Source organism: Myotis myotis, unplaced genomic scaffold, assembly GCF_014108235.1.
Source record: "Myotis myotis isolate mMyoMyo1 unplaced genomic scaffold, mMyoMyo1.p scaffold_m19_p_74, whole genome shotgun sequence".
In the NCBI taxonomy this organism is placed as follows: domain Eukaryota; kingdom Metazoa; phylum Chordata; class Mammalia; order Chiroptera; family Vespertilionidae; genus Myotis; species Myotis myotis.
The window spans coordinates 38,712-54,455 of record NW_023416384.1 but is presented as its reverse complement, the minus strand read 5'-3'; the positions used below and the strand labels follow the sequence as shown (position 1 = coordinate 54,455).

Sequence of the window (15,744 nt, the reverse complement as noted above, 5' to 3'; positions counted from 1 at the left end):
GAGCTCGGCGTGTTAGCATTTTGAAAAACCCTAAATTAACTCTGCTGCCATGTCACATATAGAAATTTTTTGATATTTGCAACCATAGTAAAACAAAGACATATTTTTGATATTTATTTTATATATTTAAATGCCATTTAACAAAGAAAAAGCAACCAAAAAAATGAGTTCATAGGTTCGCCATCACTACCCTAACGAAGTTCACAATACCCCAACCCTATCCCCAAACCAAAGGAAACCCTTGAGCAATAGTATAGGACTGAGGATGTCTAGTGGGGTGAGGTATATGAGAGAGAGCAAGTCTATCCTGAACAGAACCCGCCTGCTATCTCCTCATTGTAAAAAGCATCCCATTATTAAATTTAATGTGTCTCTAGATTCAATATGCCTGATTTCAAATATTGGATCCAGTTAAGAATCATGCTAATCACTCTTACTATAATTAAGCATGAATTGAATCACTTTGTCAAAAAAAACCATTGTCTTCACAGTTTATTTCTTCTTTACAAACTTTATGGTTCAACAAAATTGTAAGCATCAGCCCTAGCCATTTCGGCTCAGTGGATAGAGCACTGGTTCACAGACACATTGATGTTTCTCTCTCTGCCTGTCCCTCTTCCTTCCGCTTTCTCTAAAAATCAATGGAAAAAATATCCTTGGGTGAGGATTAAGGAAACAAAACAAACAAAAAAATTACAAACATCATGCTTCCAATTTTAGTTCAGAGGCAACTGTTTGACATTCAGAGGTTGTTCCCTCTGGGGGGTGGGGAGTGGAGGGAGCTAGTTAGGAAATGATGATCCTGGGATTTTTACAATATGTTACACGATCCCTTGGACTGTAACTCATTTTCAAGTTTCTTGTTCTTCTCGAGAAGCCGCTCAATTTTCTGCTCAGATTCCTAAAAGAAAAAGTGGAGACTGAACTCACACAATTTAAAATGTTTCTCACATTTGCCAAATTATTTCCCCTGCCAATGCCTATGTTATGAGTTTTTCAAATTTATTTTTAATTATGTGCCTTTCTTAACTTCTACCATATCACTTTCTCCTATGCCAACCAATAATATTTCTGGGCTTTATTTAGCTACAGAAATGTTCTTTCTTATAGTTTCTAAAATATTAGTGACCCAGATCCTATTCTTGGTTTTCTTCACCCACATGCATCATAGTGTTCCTGGAAAATAAATCATTTTTTCCCTCAACTCTGATCTAGGTGGTGTGGATTCTCAAATATATATCTAAGAAGGTGAGACAGATGAGTGAATTCCATTGGGAAGTTTACTACATAATTCAGAATCATGGCAGATGATTGGTCAGGAAACTTAATACAACTCTCCAAAACTTGGTGGCAAGGTAACAGAAATAAGTTGAAGAGATCAGGGCCTGTGCCAGTCCATATTGTATTTTTGGATGGATATCTGGATTCAGTAGAGCCTGGAGAACAAGAAGATACAGGCAGCCTGGGTATGTAATTACATGGTTAATTCTGTAGCTGGTCACAGAGTCTTACTTCATTAGGGTGCCTACAGAGATACAGTTACACCAGGTACTGAGGAAACAAAAATACCTTGAACTCCACTCAGTCAGATAGACAGAATAGCTATTCTTCCACAAGGCAGGACTCAGAAACAATACTTATCTCTCATGATATTACAATTTCCTCATTTAAAAATAAGATTATAATAGCACTTAGAACATAATATAACAATTAGATGACAGAATGACCGTAAAGCCATTGAATAGTGCCTAGTAATGAACAATTATTGTTTATTAGTGATCTAATAATAAAGGATTCCATGAAATTTTATCCTGCAAGTATTATCCTTTAGTAACCAGAGATGGTAACAGGTAGAAGCAGTAAGAGAATGTAGAGTCTACAAGTGATTGGGCTAGAAAAGTGACATAATGCTCTACTTTCTAAGCAACGTTTTTGATTCTGTACAGTTGAAGTTAAAATGGCGATGACAGAATTGAATACCTGAAGTTTATGTTTTACATTCCTTGCTTCCTCTGCCCTTTCCTTCTCCATCTCCTCAAGTCTTTTCACATGTTCCTGATAATTCTTTTCTGTCTCTTCCCACTTCTGTTCAGTCTTTTTTTGTACTTCCTCCAATATTTTTCTTGTAGTTGCTTCAGATTCAGCCTTTATACGTTGCACTGACAAAGAAAAATAAGCAGAGAAACATGAGGGTGAAATTGTTATGGCTTATTTTGCCTTTCACCTCATCTTTTTTGTTTTATTCTTATTTCATAGAGAAAACCTCTTGTGATAGCTTTTGCACTGAGGGAGCAAAAGACAACTGTAAACAACAGTTAAAAATCTCCTTGAACTATGAACTATACTTGCTACAAACTATTATTTGCACTGCAATAATGATTTCCAGTGCATTAATGTTGTTGACAAAATTTCTAGGGTTTCCCATATATTTAAAATTTTATATTTTTTGAACAGCTTTATTGATGTATAATGGTAACACTATTTACTGCCAAATGCATTTTTATCTATCTACTATACTTGTACACACCTGACAAACCAAACCACAATCAAGTTAGGAACATACCTATGACTGAAACATCTCCTCATGCCCTTTGGCCCTCCTCCTGAACATAAAATCTCACCCCCATCACTAGGCAAAACCACCGGCCAGTTTCTGTCACTAGAGAATAGTTTACTTTTTCTGGAATTTTACATAAATGGAATCATACAGTATGTAGACTTTTTTGTCTGCCTTCTTTCACTCAGAATATTTATTTTTGTAACATTGTTTTATGTATCATTAGTTTATTCCATGTTATTGCTCAGTAGTATTTTCTTGTATTGATATGTTAAATTTTGTTGTCCATCTATTGATGGACACTTGGCTTGTTTCCAGTTATTGGCTATTACCAAGAAAGCAGCTATGAACATTTTCAAACAAGTTATTGTATGTACATAAACTTTCATCTTTACTGAGGATATATCTAGGAGTAAATGATTAGATGGCATGGTAGGTTTTTATGAAACTTTTTCAGAAACTGACAAACAGTTTTCCAGAGCAATTTACCATTTACATTCCCATAGCAGGGTATAAGGGTTCCACATCCCCACCAACACTTGAGATGTTTAGTCCTTTTAATTTTAGCCTTTCTAGAAATGCATAGTGGTATCTCATTGTGGCTTGAATTTCCACTTTTCTTATAAGTAATGATGTTACTAACTAAATTATATCATTTTCCTCTCATACTTAAGATGTTTGCTCTTCCAATAGTGACATATTTGTTGAGTTTTAAGAGTTTTTGAAATATTGTGGATACAGGTCCTTTATCTGTGTGATTTGAAAATAGTTACTTCCAAATTCAAATAGTTACTTTTCAAATTCAATGAAAAGTCTGCTTTTTCAAAAAGCAGAGTTCTTAATTTTGAAGTACAATTCATTATTTTTATATTCAGGGTGTTTTTAGCTGTTCTCACCTTCAATCTCATGTTGCGTCTCTTTTTCCTGGTATTTCCTCAGTGACTCTTCAAACTAGTGATGCAGTAGAAGTTAGAATTATGAAATAAAGATGATGAGTTTAAGCAAAACCCAGCAATAATGCATTAATTCAATTTAGTTTTACCACCCAAATAACAATCATTGTAGAATTCAAATAGCTCCTTGATGTTTTTTTCCAGTGTTTCCAAACCTTTAGATCTGGTAGTAGGAGCGTGTACCTATGTGCCCTTAGCAGGATCCCACTGGGAGTGGAGAGGGCTTGGGTCTGGGTCAGGCCTGACAAATATGCCAGGAATGTGTTTCAGTCCTAGAAATGTTCCTTGGGAGGGAATGGAGGTTTAGTTCTATTTCTCAGTTCCATTGAAGAAGGATGGCTACACCCATGTTATCCATATGGGAACTGCTGACTCTGGAGAACACTGGCAATCAAACTCCAGGTAGGGACAAAAAATGCATTTACTCTGGACATGTAGAAAGAAGCAGGCTGATGTGGAAACAAATGCAGCAAATTTTAGAATTATCAGCATCCCATATTTCCTATCATGTGTAATCTGAGACTTTGAGACCAGTTAGCACTATATCAGGTAATTTTGATGGGTGTACCAAACATCCTAAGAATTGAAGTCAGTCACTTGGGGGCAAAGGAAACTCTATAATCACCACAAACAGCAGTTCGGAAGCCTGGAGCATGTTAACTGACCTCCCAAAACTCTAGTACCACAGAAGGTGCTTAGTCTTAAAGACTTAGGGCTTTAGAATTATCCAATTAACTTGACATTTCAGGGAATCATTGTAACTTTAATTAAAACTTTTGCTCTTCTCTTCATGAGAAACCATGTTACTTACCTTTAGACTTTGTCCACCCCACGCCCAGACTTACACTCTGCATGTACTCCTCCATTTCTTCCCGTTTTTTTTTCTCTTCATTTTCTCTTTCTGTTTTCATCTTCTCCTTCAGTAGGGCTATGTTTTTCTTGAAGCTTCTCTCTTGAGCCTCCATTTTTTGCTGTGTTTCTCTCAGTGTCTGCATTAGAAGCTCCTGTTTCCTTTCCACTGCCTCCTTTTTGGCCTGTTCAGCTGTTTCACAGTGGTTTTACAGAGAGAAAATAACAGCTATACGTAGCTGTACTCGTCAAAGGTAAGATCCTAAAAGGTTTTATAATGTCAAGAGGAATCTCTGAATATTCTTACTAACAATACCAGCAAAACATGCTTCAGAATACAATGGAAAGGCACTGATTGCCTGAGGGAGCCATTAAAACTCACTGGTTATTTTTAGATTTAGCCAAGTTATTCTAATCCTTTTGTGGAAACATCTTGTTTCAAGAAGGATTTGCTCTCACACATTGAGGGGCACTGGAGGAACCACCCTTGCCCTCTGTGATCACTGCTCTGCCCTGTACCTGCTAGAGCCTTCTCCCCAGCAGTGAGGGCCTTGTCAGCCTGCAGGATGGATTCCTTTGTTGCAGCCTGTGACTGCTTGAAGTTCTGGAGGACTTCCATTGCCTGAGGAAACAAGGAGCACAGACTCTTCTTGCTGGGAATTCATTGTTCAACAAAACTGAAAAATTGACCCTGTAAATTGGTCATCTTTCTTAGGATCCCACAATGGTTCCCCTCATTCCATGGCCATAGTAAAAACTCCAATCACTTTAGTTAGAATAAAACGCTTTTTGCAACCTCTTTCCCAACTCGATAGTCCCTGTCCTAATGATGTTGAAAGAATAAAAGAATGTTACAAACTGCACAGGCCCAGCTGCCAGGCCTAGCTGCCCGTTTTATCTCAACTCCCTAGGCTTCCCCCACTAGAGATAGGAACAGAGAGAATGATGCCCTCCCTAAGGCTGTTTCAGGAGATAGCCCCAACAAAGGGCAGGCTGAGTAAACCGGGCTTCAATCAACCTTGAGATAAACAGGTTGTGAAAACACGAGGTAGGAATGCCCTATCAAGACACGAACCAGACCCCTTTGGAATCTCTTTGTTCTCCTCTCCCCCTCCTGCATGCCACCCCCCTCCCTGATGTGTGATTTTTGCATATAAATAGCTGAAAAACCGCTTGCTGGGCGCCCAACTCCTCTACTCCTGCGTGAGTGAGTACGGGTTGAGCCCCAGCGCGCGCTGGAATAAAGCCTCATGCCATTTGCATCAAGTGACGTCTCCTGTGGTTGAATGGGGTCGCCGTCGGTCGGTGGGACAGAGCGAGGGTCTCCCTGCGGGGTCCTCACATTTGGGGGCTCGTCCGGGATCAGATGGCCACCCCTCATCCGTGGAGCCGACCTTGGAGGTAAGGAGGGCCCCGAGTTGTTTGTCTTTGTCTTGTGTTTGTCAAGCGGTCTGGATTTGAGTGCGCGCTTTCGTTTTCGGTTTGGCAGCCGTTCGGCAACTCGTGAGAGTGGCCGAACAGTGGTCGGTAGACGTGCCTGGAGGACCACAGGTTGCAGCCCTGGGGGACGCCCCAAGGGTGGTGGAGAGCCAGGGACGCCTGGTAGTCTCCTTTAGTAAGGGCGCTGATCGGCTTCAGCTGTTGGATCAGAGATTGTCAGGATCACGCCCATCTGATTCCGCTAAGTGTTTGTGGCAGACGAGGAGGGGGAAGTGGGTCCTCGTGTCTGCAACTTCTGTGTTATTTGTGTTTTTGGTGGCATATGAACTGACTATGGGACAGACTCAGTTTTTCTTCCGCGGGGTCGGAAGGCTGTTCTTAGGTGTCTTTGTTTGTTTGTTTGGTGTCTGTGTTCTTTTGTTTGATTTTGTGGACTCACTGGACGGACGCTATGGGACAGACTCAAACTACTCCTTTAAGCATTATGGTCGTTTTAAAGTCAAGGGCTGGGTCAAACCTGCTTGCCAGCCTCAGGTGTGGTTTTCCAGAACTGCTGAGAACTTGGGACCTTGAAGCTTACTGAATTCAAATGATAAAAAAACTTATGTCTTGCATTTTTGAAGGTTATTCTTAAAAATGTTACTGATTGAGAAAAACTGTGTGTTGTGGTGGCTAAATGCCTTTGCTGAATGAATGTCTGGTGAAAGTGTGCGAGTGTGGAGGGAGGGGGCCTGCCCTCTCCTCTCCTTTGTGTGGCTCCACAACTTTGGTCAGGCGGGTACCTGAGTGAAAATCTGTGAAAACAGGTCACCCCTCCCTTGTCTGTCTCTCGTCACCGATCATCATGAGGTCGGGACAAAGTAAACCTGCTGTTCTTAATTACATGTTGAAAAATTTTTTTAAAGGAATACAATAGAGATTGTAAAATTAAAATGAATGCTAAAACACTGAGGAAGCATGAGTGAACAGCTGTTTGTTTGTGTGGAACTAGCCAATTTGCTACCAAAAGGGGGGACTGGATGCAGTCTTAACTCCTCCGGTAGGTTCTCACCAAAACGTTGGTCAAGAATTCTGTTCTGGGACATGGGTGCCAGGAGTGCCCCCACACCCGTCTGGGGAGTTGGGCATTGTTTTGTTTATCTGCTCAGCTTCAGTCTGGGCTAGTCTACTGAGAGCGTGAATACGAGTGCTTATCTATTTTGGCTGCTCATTACTAGTCTGTGTAAAGTGAAAGTTACTTTGATTTATTTTGCATTTCTGTTAATTCATCTGGCTGAACGTTTGGACTGGACCCGTGGTGGGCTGCAAGAATCTCTAGCAGTTCTCAGAGTCTTTTGCTCGCCACTACAGAAGGAATCCGCCCACTTAGTTAATATAAATTTCTGTCTATCAGTTGCTCTTTGCTCTTACCTGGGTTATAAATCGCTGTAATTCCAAGATTGCTTAGTTCTGAGATTGCTTATAAAAGAGTAAAAGAAAAAAAAAAAATCTGTGAAGAAAAGCAGCCTGGGCTGAGAGAAGTGGGGGGGTTGGCAGTTATGCTGCTGGCTGCAAACCTAACAGGTCTTATCAATGAACTTCAAGGTTACAAAAAGTAACTGTAAGCACAGTCTTTCTCTGCCCTGGTTTATTCTTTTAACCCCTCCAATGCTGAATCAGACTGATACCTGTTCTTAGTTTTATCACAAAAGGTCTAGATATATCTTAAGAGTAAAAGTACATTTAAAATATGTTCATAAATATTAATCTAAAATTGCCGAATGTTCACCTTTGGTAATCATTAAAGGATTAAGGTTTCTAAGAATAAAATAAAACAACAACTGAACTCCCGCTAGAAAAGCGGAGGAGGAACAAAGCTAGAATCCACAGCCCCCCTGGTGATTTAGAACTGTTTGCCAGGCAGACTCAGCCCCTGAGAGCCAGGTCAAAGAAAGGGGGGGCTGAATGCCTGAGCTGCCCGCAAGGCCCGGAAGCCCCTGGTGGAGAAGAGGCATGTGCGCAGTCAAGGAGAGCCTACAGGAGCTGCAGCAGCTGCTGGCGGGCACCTGCGGGGCAGAGCTTGTGGGCGCGAGCAGCTGCAGGCAGAAGCCAGTGAGCGCTTCGCTGCCGGCTACTTCCAGTGAACCCCTGCTTGAGTCCATACCACTGCAAAAGGGCAGCGGCTTTCCGGGATTTGCTGGGGGACGCTCTGGCTGGGCCCCTGGGAGACCCTAGGCTGGAAGAGGAGGGGTTAATATCTCCTTCCAGTGCGCTCCCTTGAAAGAGGCCTGGTTGCTGCTCTGCCACAAAGGGAACTGGTAAAAAGGCAAAAAGCAGGGCCCTAAGGGTTAACAAAAAAAGGCACTCTCCCTGGACCTGGGAGCTATCAGGACTTTGAAATTCTCCAAGAGAGGAGGAGGAGTCTGACTCAGACTGGCCGAAACCTCGTTGGGTTAGAAAAACCGGAGGCTGCATATTGAACTTATAGGCTGCAGGTTGCTGGGCAGATGTCCGAGCCCAGTTGTGTAGAGGTTAGCTGCCTCTGTGCAGCAAACAACCTTCTCCTGTGCCAGAATACATTTTAAGAAAATAGAATGCATAATAGACCAGTAAGCTGGGACAAGTAAAATAGGGAAACTGAGCAGAAACCACTTTTGCCCCAGATGACTCAGCACAGCCTTGCCTAGGTGAAGAGACCTCTCCAATGATCCTGTCCTTAGCAGTGCCTAGAGAGGAAGAATGGAGACTTTGTACCCCCCAGCCAAAGGCCCCCACATCTGTTCTTGTCAGGCCCCCATCAGGGGACTTGGGCAGTGTTCCTGTTATCTGCCAAAATTCCCAAGACTGTAAAAGTACTTGTTCACTGAAAAGGTGTAAATATGGATGTTTATTTGATGTTTATATGTCTACTTAGGTGTAATTATTTGTAGATAAATAAAACCCCTGGATAATTTTCTGGTGATTCTGGAGCAGCCTATTCAGTCTTGACAGAGCCAATGGGACCAGTAACATCTAAGAAGACACCAGTTCTAAGAGCCACTGGACAAACTGCCTTTTTCCTTGGACATCAAAGAGGACTGTGGACCTCAGAAAGAACACGGTAACTCATTCGTTTCTAGTCATGCCAGAATGCCTGTACCCCTTACTTGGATGTGATCTCTTACAGAAATTGCAAGCCATCCATAAGCTTGTTCGAGATGCCCTGCCAGTGCCACCTCGGACTCTGTACATCCTTTCCAGCCTGGGGACTCGGTATGGGTAAAGAAGTTCACGACCCCAGGACTCACCCCAACTTGAAAAGGACTATACCTGCAGAAAATTGCATAATAGACTCAGATGATGCCTGCATCTTCATAAACATGGCTTCAGAAAGACAAGGACAATTTTACCTTATATAGAAAGGTCAAAGTGTGGACTTCAGTCACCTCCCTAAAACGTTTGTATAGCCCTGCCATATCTCATGTTTAGTAGCAGAGGATTTGACTGCCTGAAGAGGCCATGATGCCAATATTATGTTATTATGTTTCATTGTATTAATGTGTGTTATTAACCTTCAATTCTCTTACAGGTTTAAATGCAGCTGTAACTGGCAAATATCCAGTCTCCCACATTGAGGAATATTGCTATAGCTATGTGTTAGCTGTCCTGGAAGGGGACTATGTGGGGTGAACTCCAAAAGTAAAGGGTGTCTAGCTGCCAAGAGGGCAGGTGCCTAACTGGGCAAAGGAGAATACCCATCAGGTTTTAGTCTCTATCGAGAGACAGTTGACAGTTGGCAGCCTGTATACTATCTTGTGGGCCTGTGTGACCATGCCCATGTCAGAGGTGACACAAAACCTCAACTGTAGAAAACTGGGAAAAGCCTGTTTGGAATAGAAGGCCTAAGGCATGGTTATGCATTTTTTAAGGACATAGAAAGAAGGTTTAAAGGCTAATTTGAAAGCATGAAATTTAAAAAAGGTTGTATATGTGATAAGAAGGAGAAGAGAAATGTTAAAAGAAAATTAATCAAATGATACAGGCCAGTAAGTCAGAAAGAGTAAATAATTTACATTCTGCCTCCCTAAACAGAGGGTAAATAGTTATGCCAAAGTACTTAGGGAAAATGATAAAAGAGCAATAACAAGAAAAATCAGAAGATCTTAGAGCAGATCAGTATGTTTTTCTCCTTATATAATTCCTCTGAAATTTGGCAATGCTTAATAAGTCATGGCAATACATTTCTTTGCATAAATTCAATAAGACCAGTTTCCAGTAGTGGTTTTATTTAATGAAAACTTTGACTGGAGTATCATGTTTTAAAGAGTTCTGTCTGAGCTCTGAAGACTTGAAGCCAATAAAAGTGCCACAGGAAAAGCCTGGTATCCTGCTTGGGAGCCCTGAAGATGGCTGGCGCTGAAGCGTCAGGCCCATGCCCTACCATCACTGGCGGTTGGTAAGAGTAGAAGGGGAGCAATAAGGATGCCTCTGCATCCCTGCGGAACCCCATACACTCTGGGCCGCAACGAGTAGGAGGGCTACTGAGATGGGCCTTAAAGCCTAGAGCGTGGGCTCAGGTGGAGTTGCTACAGGTGAGGGATTCACCTAACGCAGCAGATACAGCAGGCAGGCCTGATGGCAGCTGGATGGCTTGGCTTCCTGGCCCTATGGGGCACATTAAGATTCAATCATGAAATTCCAGCACAGGTAGTCAGTTACCATTCTTGTTGTGTTTATGCAAACATCAGGCCAAATTGGATACAGTAGATAAATTGGTCTTGATTTGGCTTTTTGATAGCCATAGAGGAGTTTTAAGAAGAAAAATCCCATTTCAACAGAGGTTATTAAAACTGAAATGTTTTCTTTTCCTCCCACCAGACCATTGTTACAGTTTGTCTCTGCCAGGTCACAAGCCCACCTCCTTCTGTGCCCAGGCCTCATCGTCCCTCTGACAGATAGCAAGGATCTCTTGGCTCTGAGAGAAACTTCTGTCCCTCCTCAGCACGAAGCAGCTACAGAAGAGAATTCAACGCCCATTTTCCCTGAAAGAATTCAGAGCCAGGATCCTTGAGGTAATATAGTAAGCAGTTAGACAGACATGAGCAGAGCAAGGACGATGGGCCAACTGGCACTGACTCCCCAGAAGCAGGAGGGAACTAGACTGCAGACAAAGCAGCCCAGGAGGCTGCCCTAAAACCAGTGGGGCCTTTACAGATTCTAGTGACTCTTCCAGACCCTGTACTACTCATCTCACCCGTTTACTCAAGTTCTTTCAGGCTTTACAGTCTACCCAGAAAGCAGACCAGAAGCACGTCCAAGATGATCTGCCTGTATCCAGTTCATCCCTTCCAACCTGGTGACACTGTTTGGGTAAAGAAATTTGCCACCCAAGGACTGAAAGGACCACCCCCACGGCAGTCAGGTCGACGGGATCCCGACGTGGCTTCATCACACCCGGCTTAAGACAGCCCAGGCAAAATAGAGAAGTCCAGGACTCAGTGGACCCTCATATCCACCCTTATGGGTCCTCTTATTATATTGCTTTTAATTCTTACTCTTGGGCCCTGTATCTTAAACCGACTGGTCACCTTTATCAGAGAAGGAATAAGTGCTGTGCAAGTACTAGTGCTCAGGCAGCAATACCAGTCTCTCCGCCAGAGAGATAGTTTCGAAAAGGAATGTCTAGAGACAGAAGTTCCATGATTAGAACTTACCAAAAAGCAAATGGGGGAATGAAAGAATAAAAGAATGTTACAAACTGCACAGGCCCAGCTGCCAGGCCTAGCTGCCCGTTTTATCTCAACTCCCTAGGCTTCCCCCACTAGAGATAGGAACAGAGAGAATGATGCCCTCCCTAAGGCTGTTTCAGGAGATAGCCCCAACAAAGGGCAGGCTGAGTAAACCGGGCTTCAATCAACCTTGAGATAAACAGGTTGTGAAAACACGAGGTAGGAATGCCCTATCAAGACACGAACCAGACCCCTTTGGAATCTCTTTGTTCTCCTCTCCCCCTCCTGCATGCCACCCCCCTCCCTGATGTGTGATTTTTGCATATAAATAGCTGAAAAAACCGCTTGCTGGGCGCCCAACTCCTCTACTCCTGCGTGAGTGAGTACGGGTTGAGCCCCAGCGCGCGCTGGAATAAAGCCTCATGCCATTTGCATCAAGTGACGTCTCCTGTGGTTGAATGGGGTCGCCGTCGGTCGGTGGGACAGAGCGAGGGTCTCCCTGCGGGGTCCTCACAATGTCAGCCACCACTCACCTCAGGTTATAGACAACCTGGTTTATGTGCCATTCTACAAACACTCCTCCTCAATTGTTCGCAGGATCTGCAGATTATTTTTCTTCTGACTGGATGCTCATCTACCCTTTCTTCACTCATATCATTTATTGATACTTCAACTTGTACCTTCTACCTCCTCTTCTAGGCAGCTTTGCTGAACTTCCTTCTGAGATTTGACTGGATGCCATGTGCATATACCTACCCTGCCACCTGTACCACTTACTGACTGTGTGTTCTTAGGTCACTTATTACCTTCTCAGTGAATATCATTTCTCAATTGTATGATGGGGATGACAGTAGAACCTAAAATCATACTATTCTAAAGATTGAATTGATAATCAAAACAGAGCACCTAAGAATATACTTGGTTTAGGAAATGTGTGCTCAATATATACTTGCCATCACCATCATTTTTATTACTATTTGTGTATACCTGTATGATAGCCATTATCCCCCCCATCAAATTGACTATTTATATTTCCTTTTTAGGCAAGATCATAAGCTTCTGGAGAATATTGTTTTTTAAATTATGTATCTGTTTGTTATACACAGTGCAAAACTATTACATTGTTTCCTAAATGAAAGGCATGTTCTCTTTTATCTACATTCCTGATAATAAATCTTATATATGGGAAAACGACTTCTTGTTTATTTGGGTATTTAACTAATTGTGGATATAGAAGATAAAGATGCACAGATATCACCATGCTTTGCTCTCTCTTCACAAATGGCCCTGTGATCTTAGATTTTCAAAAGGATACACAAAGACTCTGTGACCTCCTCTGCTGGTCTTCCCCCCCTTTTTTATTGCTCACCTTCACTCCTTTCCTGGGCACCAGGGTATAGGACTGTTCAAGCTTGTCTATTGCTTCTAAGTAGAGCTTGTATCCATCAGGCACAGAGAACATTCCTCTTGAAATACTTTCCATCAGGGATTCTGAAAGCTGCATAAGCTGAGCCTGGCAATATTTTCCAGATGCCTCTTCATTCTGCAGCAAGAAATCTTTCTTCTTTTTCTCTATGATGTCCTGCCAGGGAATATTGAGAAGTACAAAGGAAAGAGGCTCTTAGAAGGGAAGTCCCAACTGTGATCCTCTGGGAAGAAACAGGTGGTCTGGAGCATGGAATCATAGAGCAACATCAAGAAGCTAATTTAGTCTAAAACCAATTCTTTGGGTGACCTGTGGGAATTTCCTTAATTCTCTTGGGTTCATGCTGAACATTTGTGAAATGATGAGGAGGTTTGTAGACACAAACTCCATGGTTCCTTTATTTTTTAAATTGAGTTATAATTGAGATATTACATTATATTAATTTCAGATGTACAACATGATTTGATGTTTGTATACATTGCAAAATGATCACCCCAGTGTCTAGTTATTATCTGTCACCTTATGTAGTAACAAAAATTGTTTTTCTTTTCATGAGAAGTTTTAAGTTAGACTCTGTTAGCCAATTCCAAATATGCAATCCAGTATTATCAATGGTTCCTTTATCAGTCGTAGTATTAACAGAGGTCCATCCATTGACAATGAGGAATGGAAAGTTCAATATGACTGGAAGTAGACTTTCCTCTGCAAATTAGTATTACTATAAGTAAAAATATACACACATGAAATAAATTGTACACTAATGAAGTAAGTGGTCATTGAACAGAATTTTGAACTCCTCATGAATTATTTCAATGAGGGTTTAATTGTGTAAAATTATAAGATCTTTAATTTTTTTGTTATACTTGAAAAATTTCAATCCTGTTGGTTTTCTTCTTCTTCTTCTTCTTCTTCTTCTTCTTCTTCTTCTTCTTCTTCTTCTTCTTCTTCTTCTTCTTCTTCTTCTTCTTCTCCTCCTTCTCCTTCTTCTTCTATTAATCATCACCCAAGGATATTTTCCCATTGATTTTTTTTAAAGAGAGTGGAAGGAGGGGGAAGAGATAGAGAGAAACATCAATGTGAGAGAGATACATCAATTGGGATTCAAACCTGGGACCCTTCAGTCCATGGACCAATGCTCTATCCACTGAGCCAAACTGACTAGGGTGTGAAGTGAGAGTTTTGTAACTTATAGAATGGCCAATGACAAATTCAAAGACAAGATGAATGTGCTTATGTTAAATAGAATTATGTTGTTCTCAAGAGTTTTCTGTTCTAGTATCCATACACTACAGTCCCTAGGGCTGTGAATATGCTGAATATTGATCCATGATTAGATTATCATATGGCACAGGTTGACATTAAGAAATGGAGATTACTCAAGTGTGCACACCTAAGTACATCAGCTCTTTAAAATAAGTTTTCTCCAGTTGGTGTCAGACAGGTAGTAAAAGATATGAGAAACAAGATAGGGATATAATGCACCATTGCTGCCTTGAATATGTAAGAGCAGTTCCCATGAGCCTCCTTATGATATGTTAGTTTCAGGTGTACATTTCTATCTTGTTTTCAGCTATTGGTACACAGAGCAGAGTACCCATACATCTTGTGATAGGAACACAACTGAAGAATTGTGAACTAATAAATGTGTTTTTTGCAAACTGATAATAAGCACACATTAATTTGTTTTGCTATAATAGAAATAAGGATCCAATTATTCAGAAAAAGAATGAATAGTAGTCTATAGTCCACTATAGACTACAGTCAATCACATGAATTTAAGCTCTTTTAAAATGGAAAACACATGAACTATGGGTCAAAAAGATAATGTCTGGGCATCAATCGAGAAAAACAGGAATTAGGAAGGATATATGCTAAGACATATTACCATAAGCTTTTCCTGGAACCCCTGCTTTTCATCCATAATGGAGCACTCCATGAAGATCTCAAGGGCTTCCTTCTCACAAGCTGCATGCAGGTCCAGCAGCTCCTGCAGAGTGTCTGTGGGGAAGCTCACTCTCTGGGCCATCTGCTCACTGTAGTGGTCAGCTGCCTTCTGCATGGCTGCTGAGTTCTCTTGTTCAGCCAGAGTTGTCACTGCATTTTCCAAACAAGGCACTGCTCCACTGTTGATGGCATCCACATAGGCCTTTCCCAGAGTCCCCAGCCCTGAATGACACATGATATTCAGGAAATGGACAGGAAGTTCTCACTCATGCTTTACAAACTTTACAGGTCAGCATTCTAACAGTAACAAAAACTTTACTGAAATGAAAATTTCTGGGTTCTCTTTTTCTTTTCCTCCTTACCCTCATCCTTGTCTCCTCCTTTTTCTTCCACAAATCCACTTCTCTATAATAACATCACTATGTCTCTTATACACTTTCCCTTTTATGGTTCTCACATTTATCACATGATAATATAAACTTAAAGATCTCAGCCAATATGTTCAAGGGTCTTCTAGATACATTTCCCAATTGAAATAAAATTAAAGAGAGTTTATGTTACAGGTCAATAGATAGTTTGTGGGGAAAATTTTCCAATGAAAATTTATAAAAAAATTATTAATAATTCCAGGAATCTCAGCCACATATTTGGTTTAATATTTGTATGTCTGCTCAGGTAGTATATCTGTGAATCTAGCCCTGCACATAAGGCTATAGTGAACTTTTCTTCTCAAACTCTAATGAACATTCAGAGCCTTATATTCTGCTCTATATTTTTTCTAACTGGTGTAAATTCTCAAAATATCTTGTGTATCCTCAACAAGACATACTCATCTCATTGGTCTTATCATCATCATGCAGATTCCTCTCCTTAACAGCAGCTTGTGCT

The 15,744-nt window shown here is 41.3% G+C and overlaps 1 protein-coding gene across 5 annotated transcripts in view; it reads right to left on the bottom strand.

Moving 5' to 3' along the window:
• Positions 1-121: 121 nt before the first annotated feature.
• The window catches only part of LOC118660981 (guanylate-binding protein 7-like), a 39,676-nt gene continuing 24,053 nt past the window's right edge, over positions 122-15,744 (bottom strand). For 3 of the 5 annotated variants that reach the window (XM_036318526.1, XM_036318525.1, XM_036318524.1), the window contains exons 7-12: positions 14,798-15,078; positions 12,856-13,068; positions 4,879-4,981; positions 4,356-4,552; positions 3,454-3,508; positions 989-2,159 (exon numbers count right to left, since the gene is read on the bottom strand). In XM_036318526.1, the coding sequence (XP_036174419.1) occupies positions 1,828-2,159; positions 3,454-3,508; positions 4,356-4,552; positions 4,879-4,981; positions 12,856-13,068; positions 14,798-15,078 (1,181 nt within the window). In that variant the 3' untranslated portion in view covers positions 989-1,827. Of the gene's footprint in view, positions 902-988; positions 2,160-3,453; positions 3,509-4,355; positions 4,553-4,878; positions 4,982-12,855; positions 13,069-14,797; positions 15,079-15,744 lie in introns of those variants that run through there. The other 2 variants (XM_036318527.1, XM_036318528.1) reach the window with 2 other exon arrangements.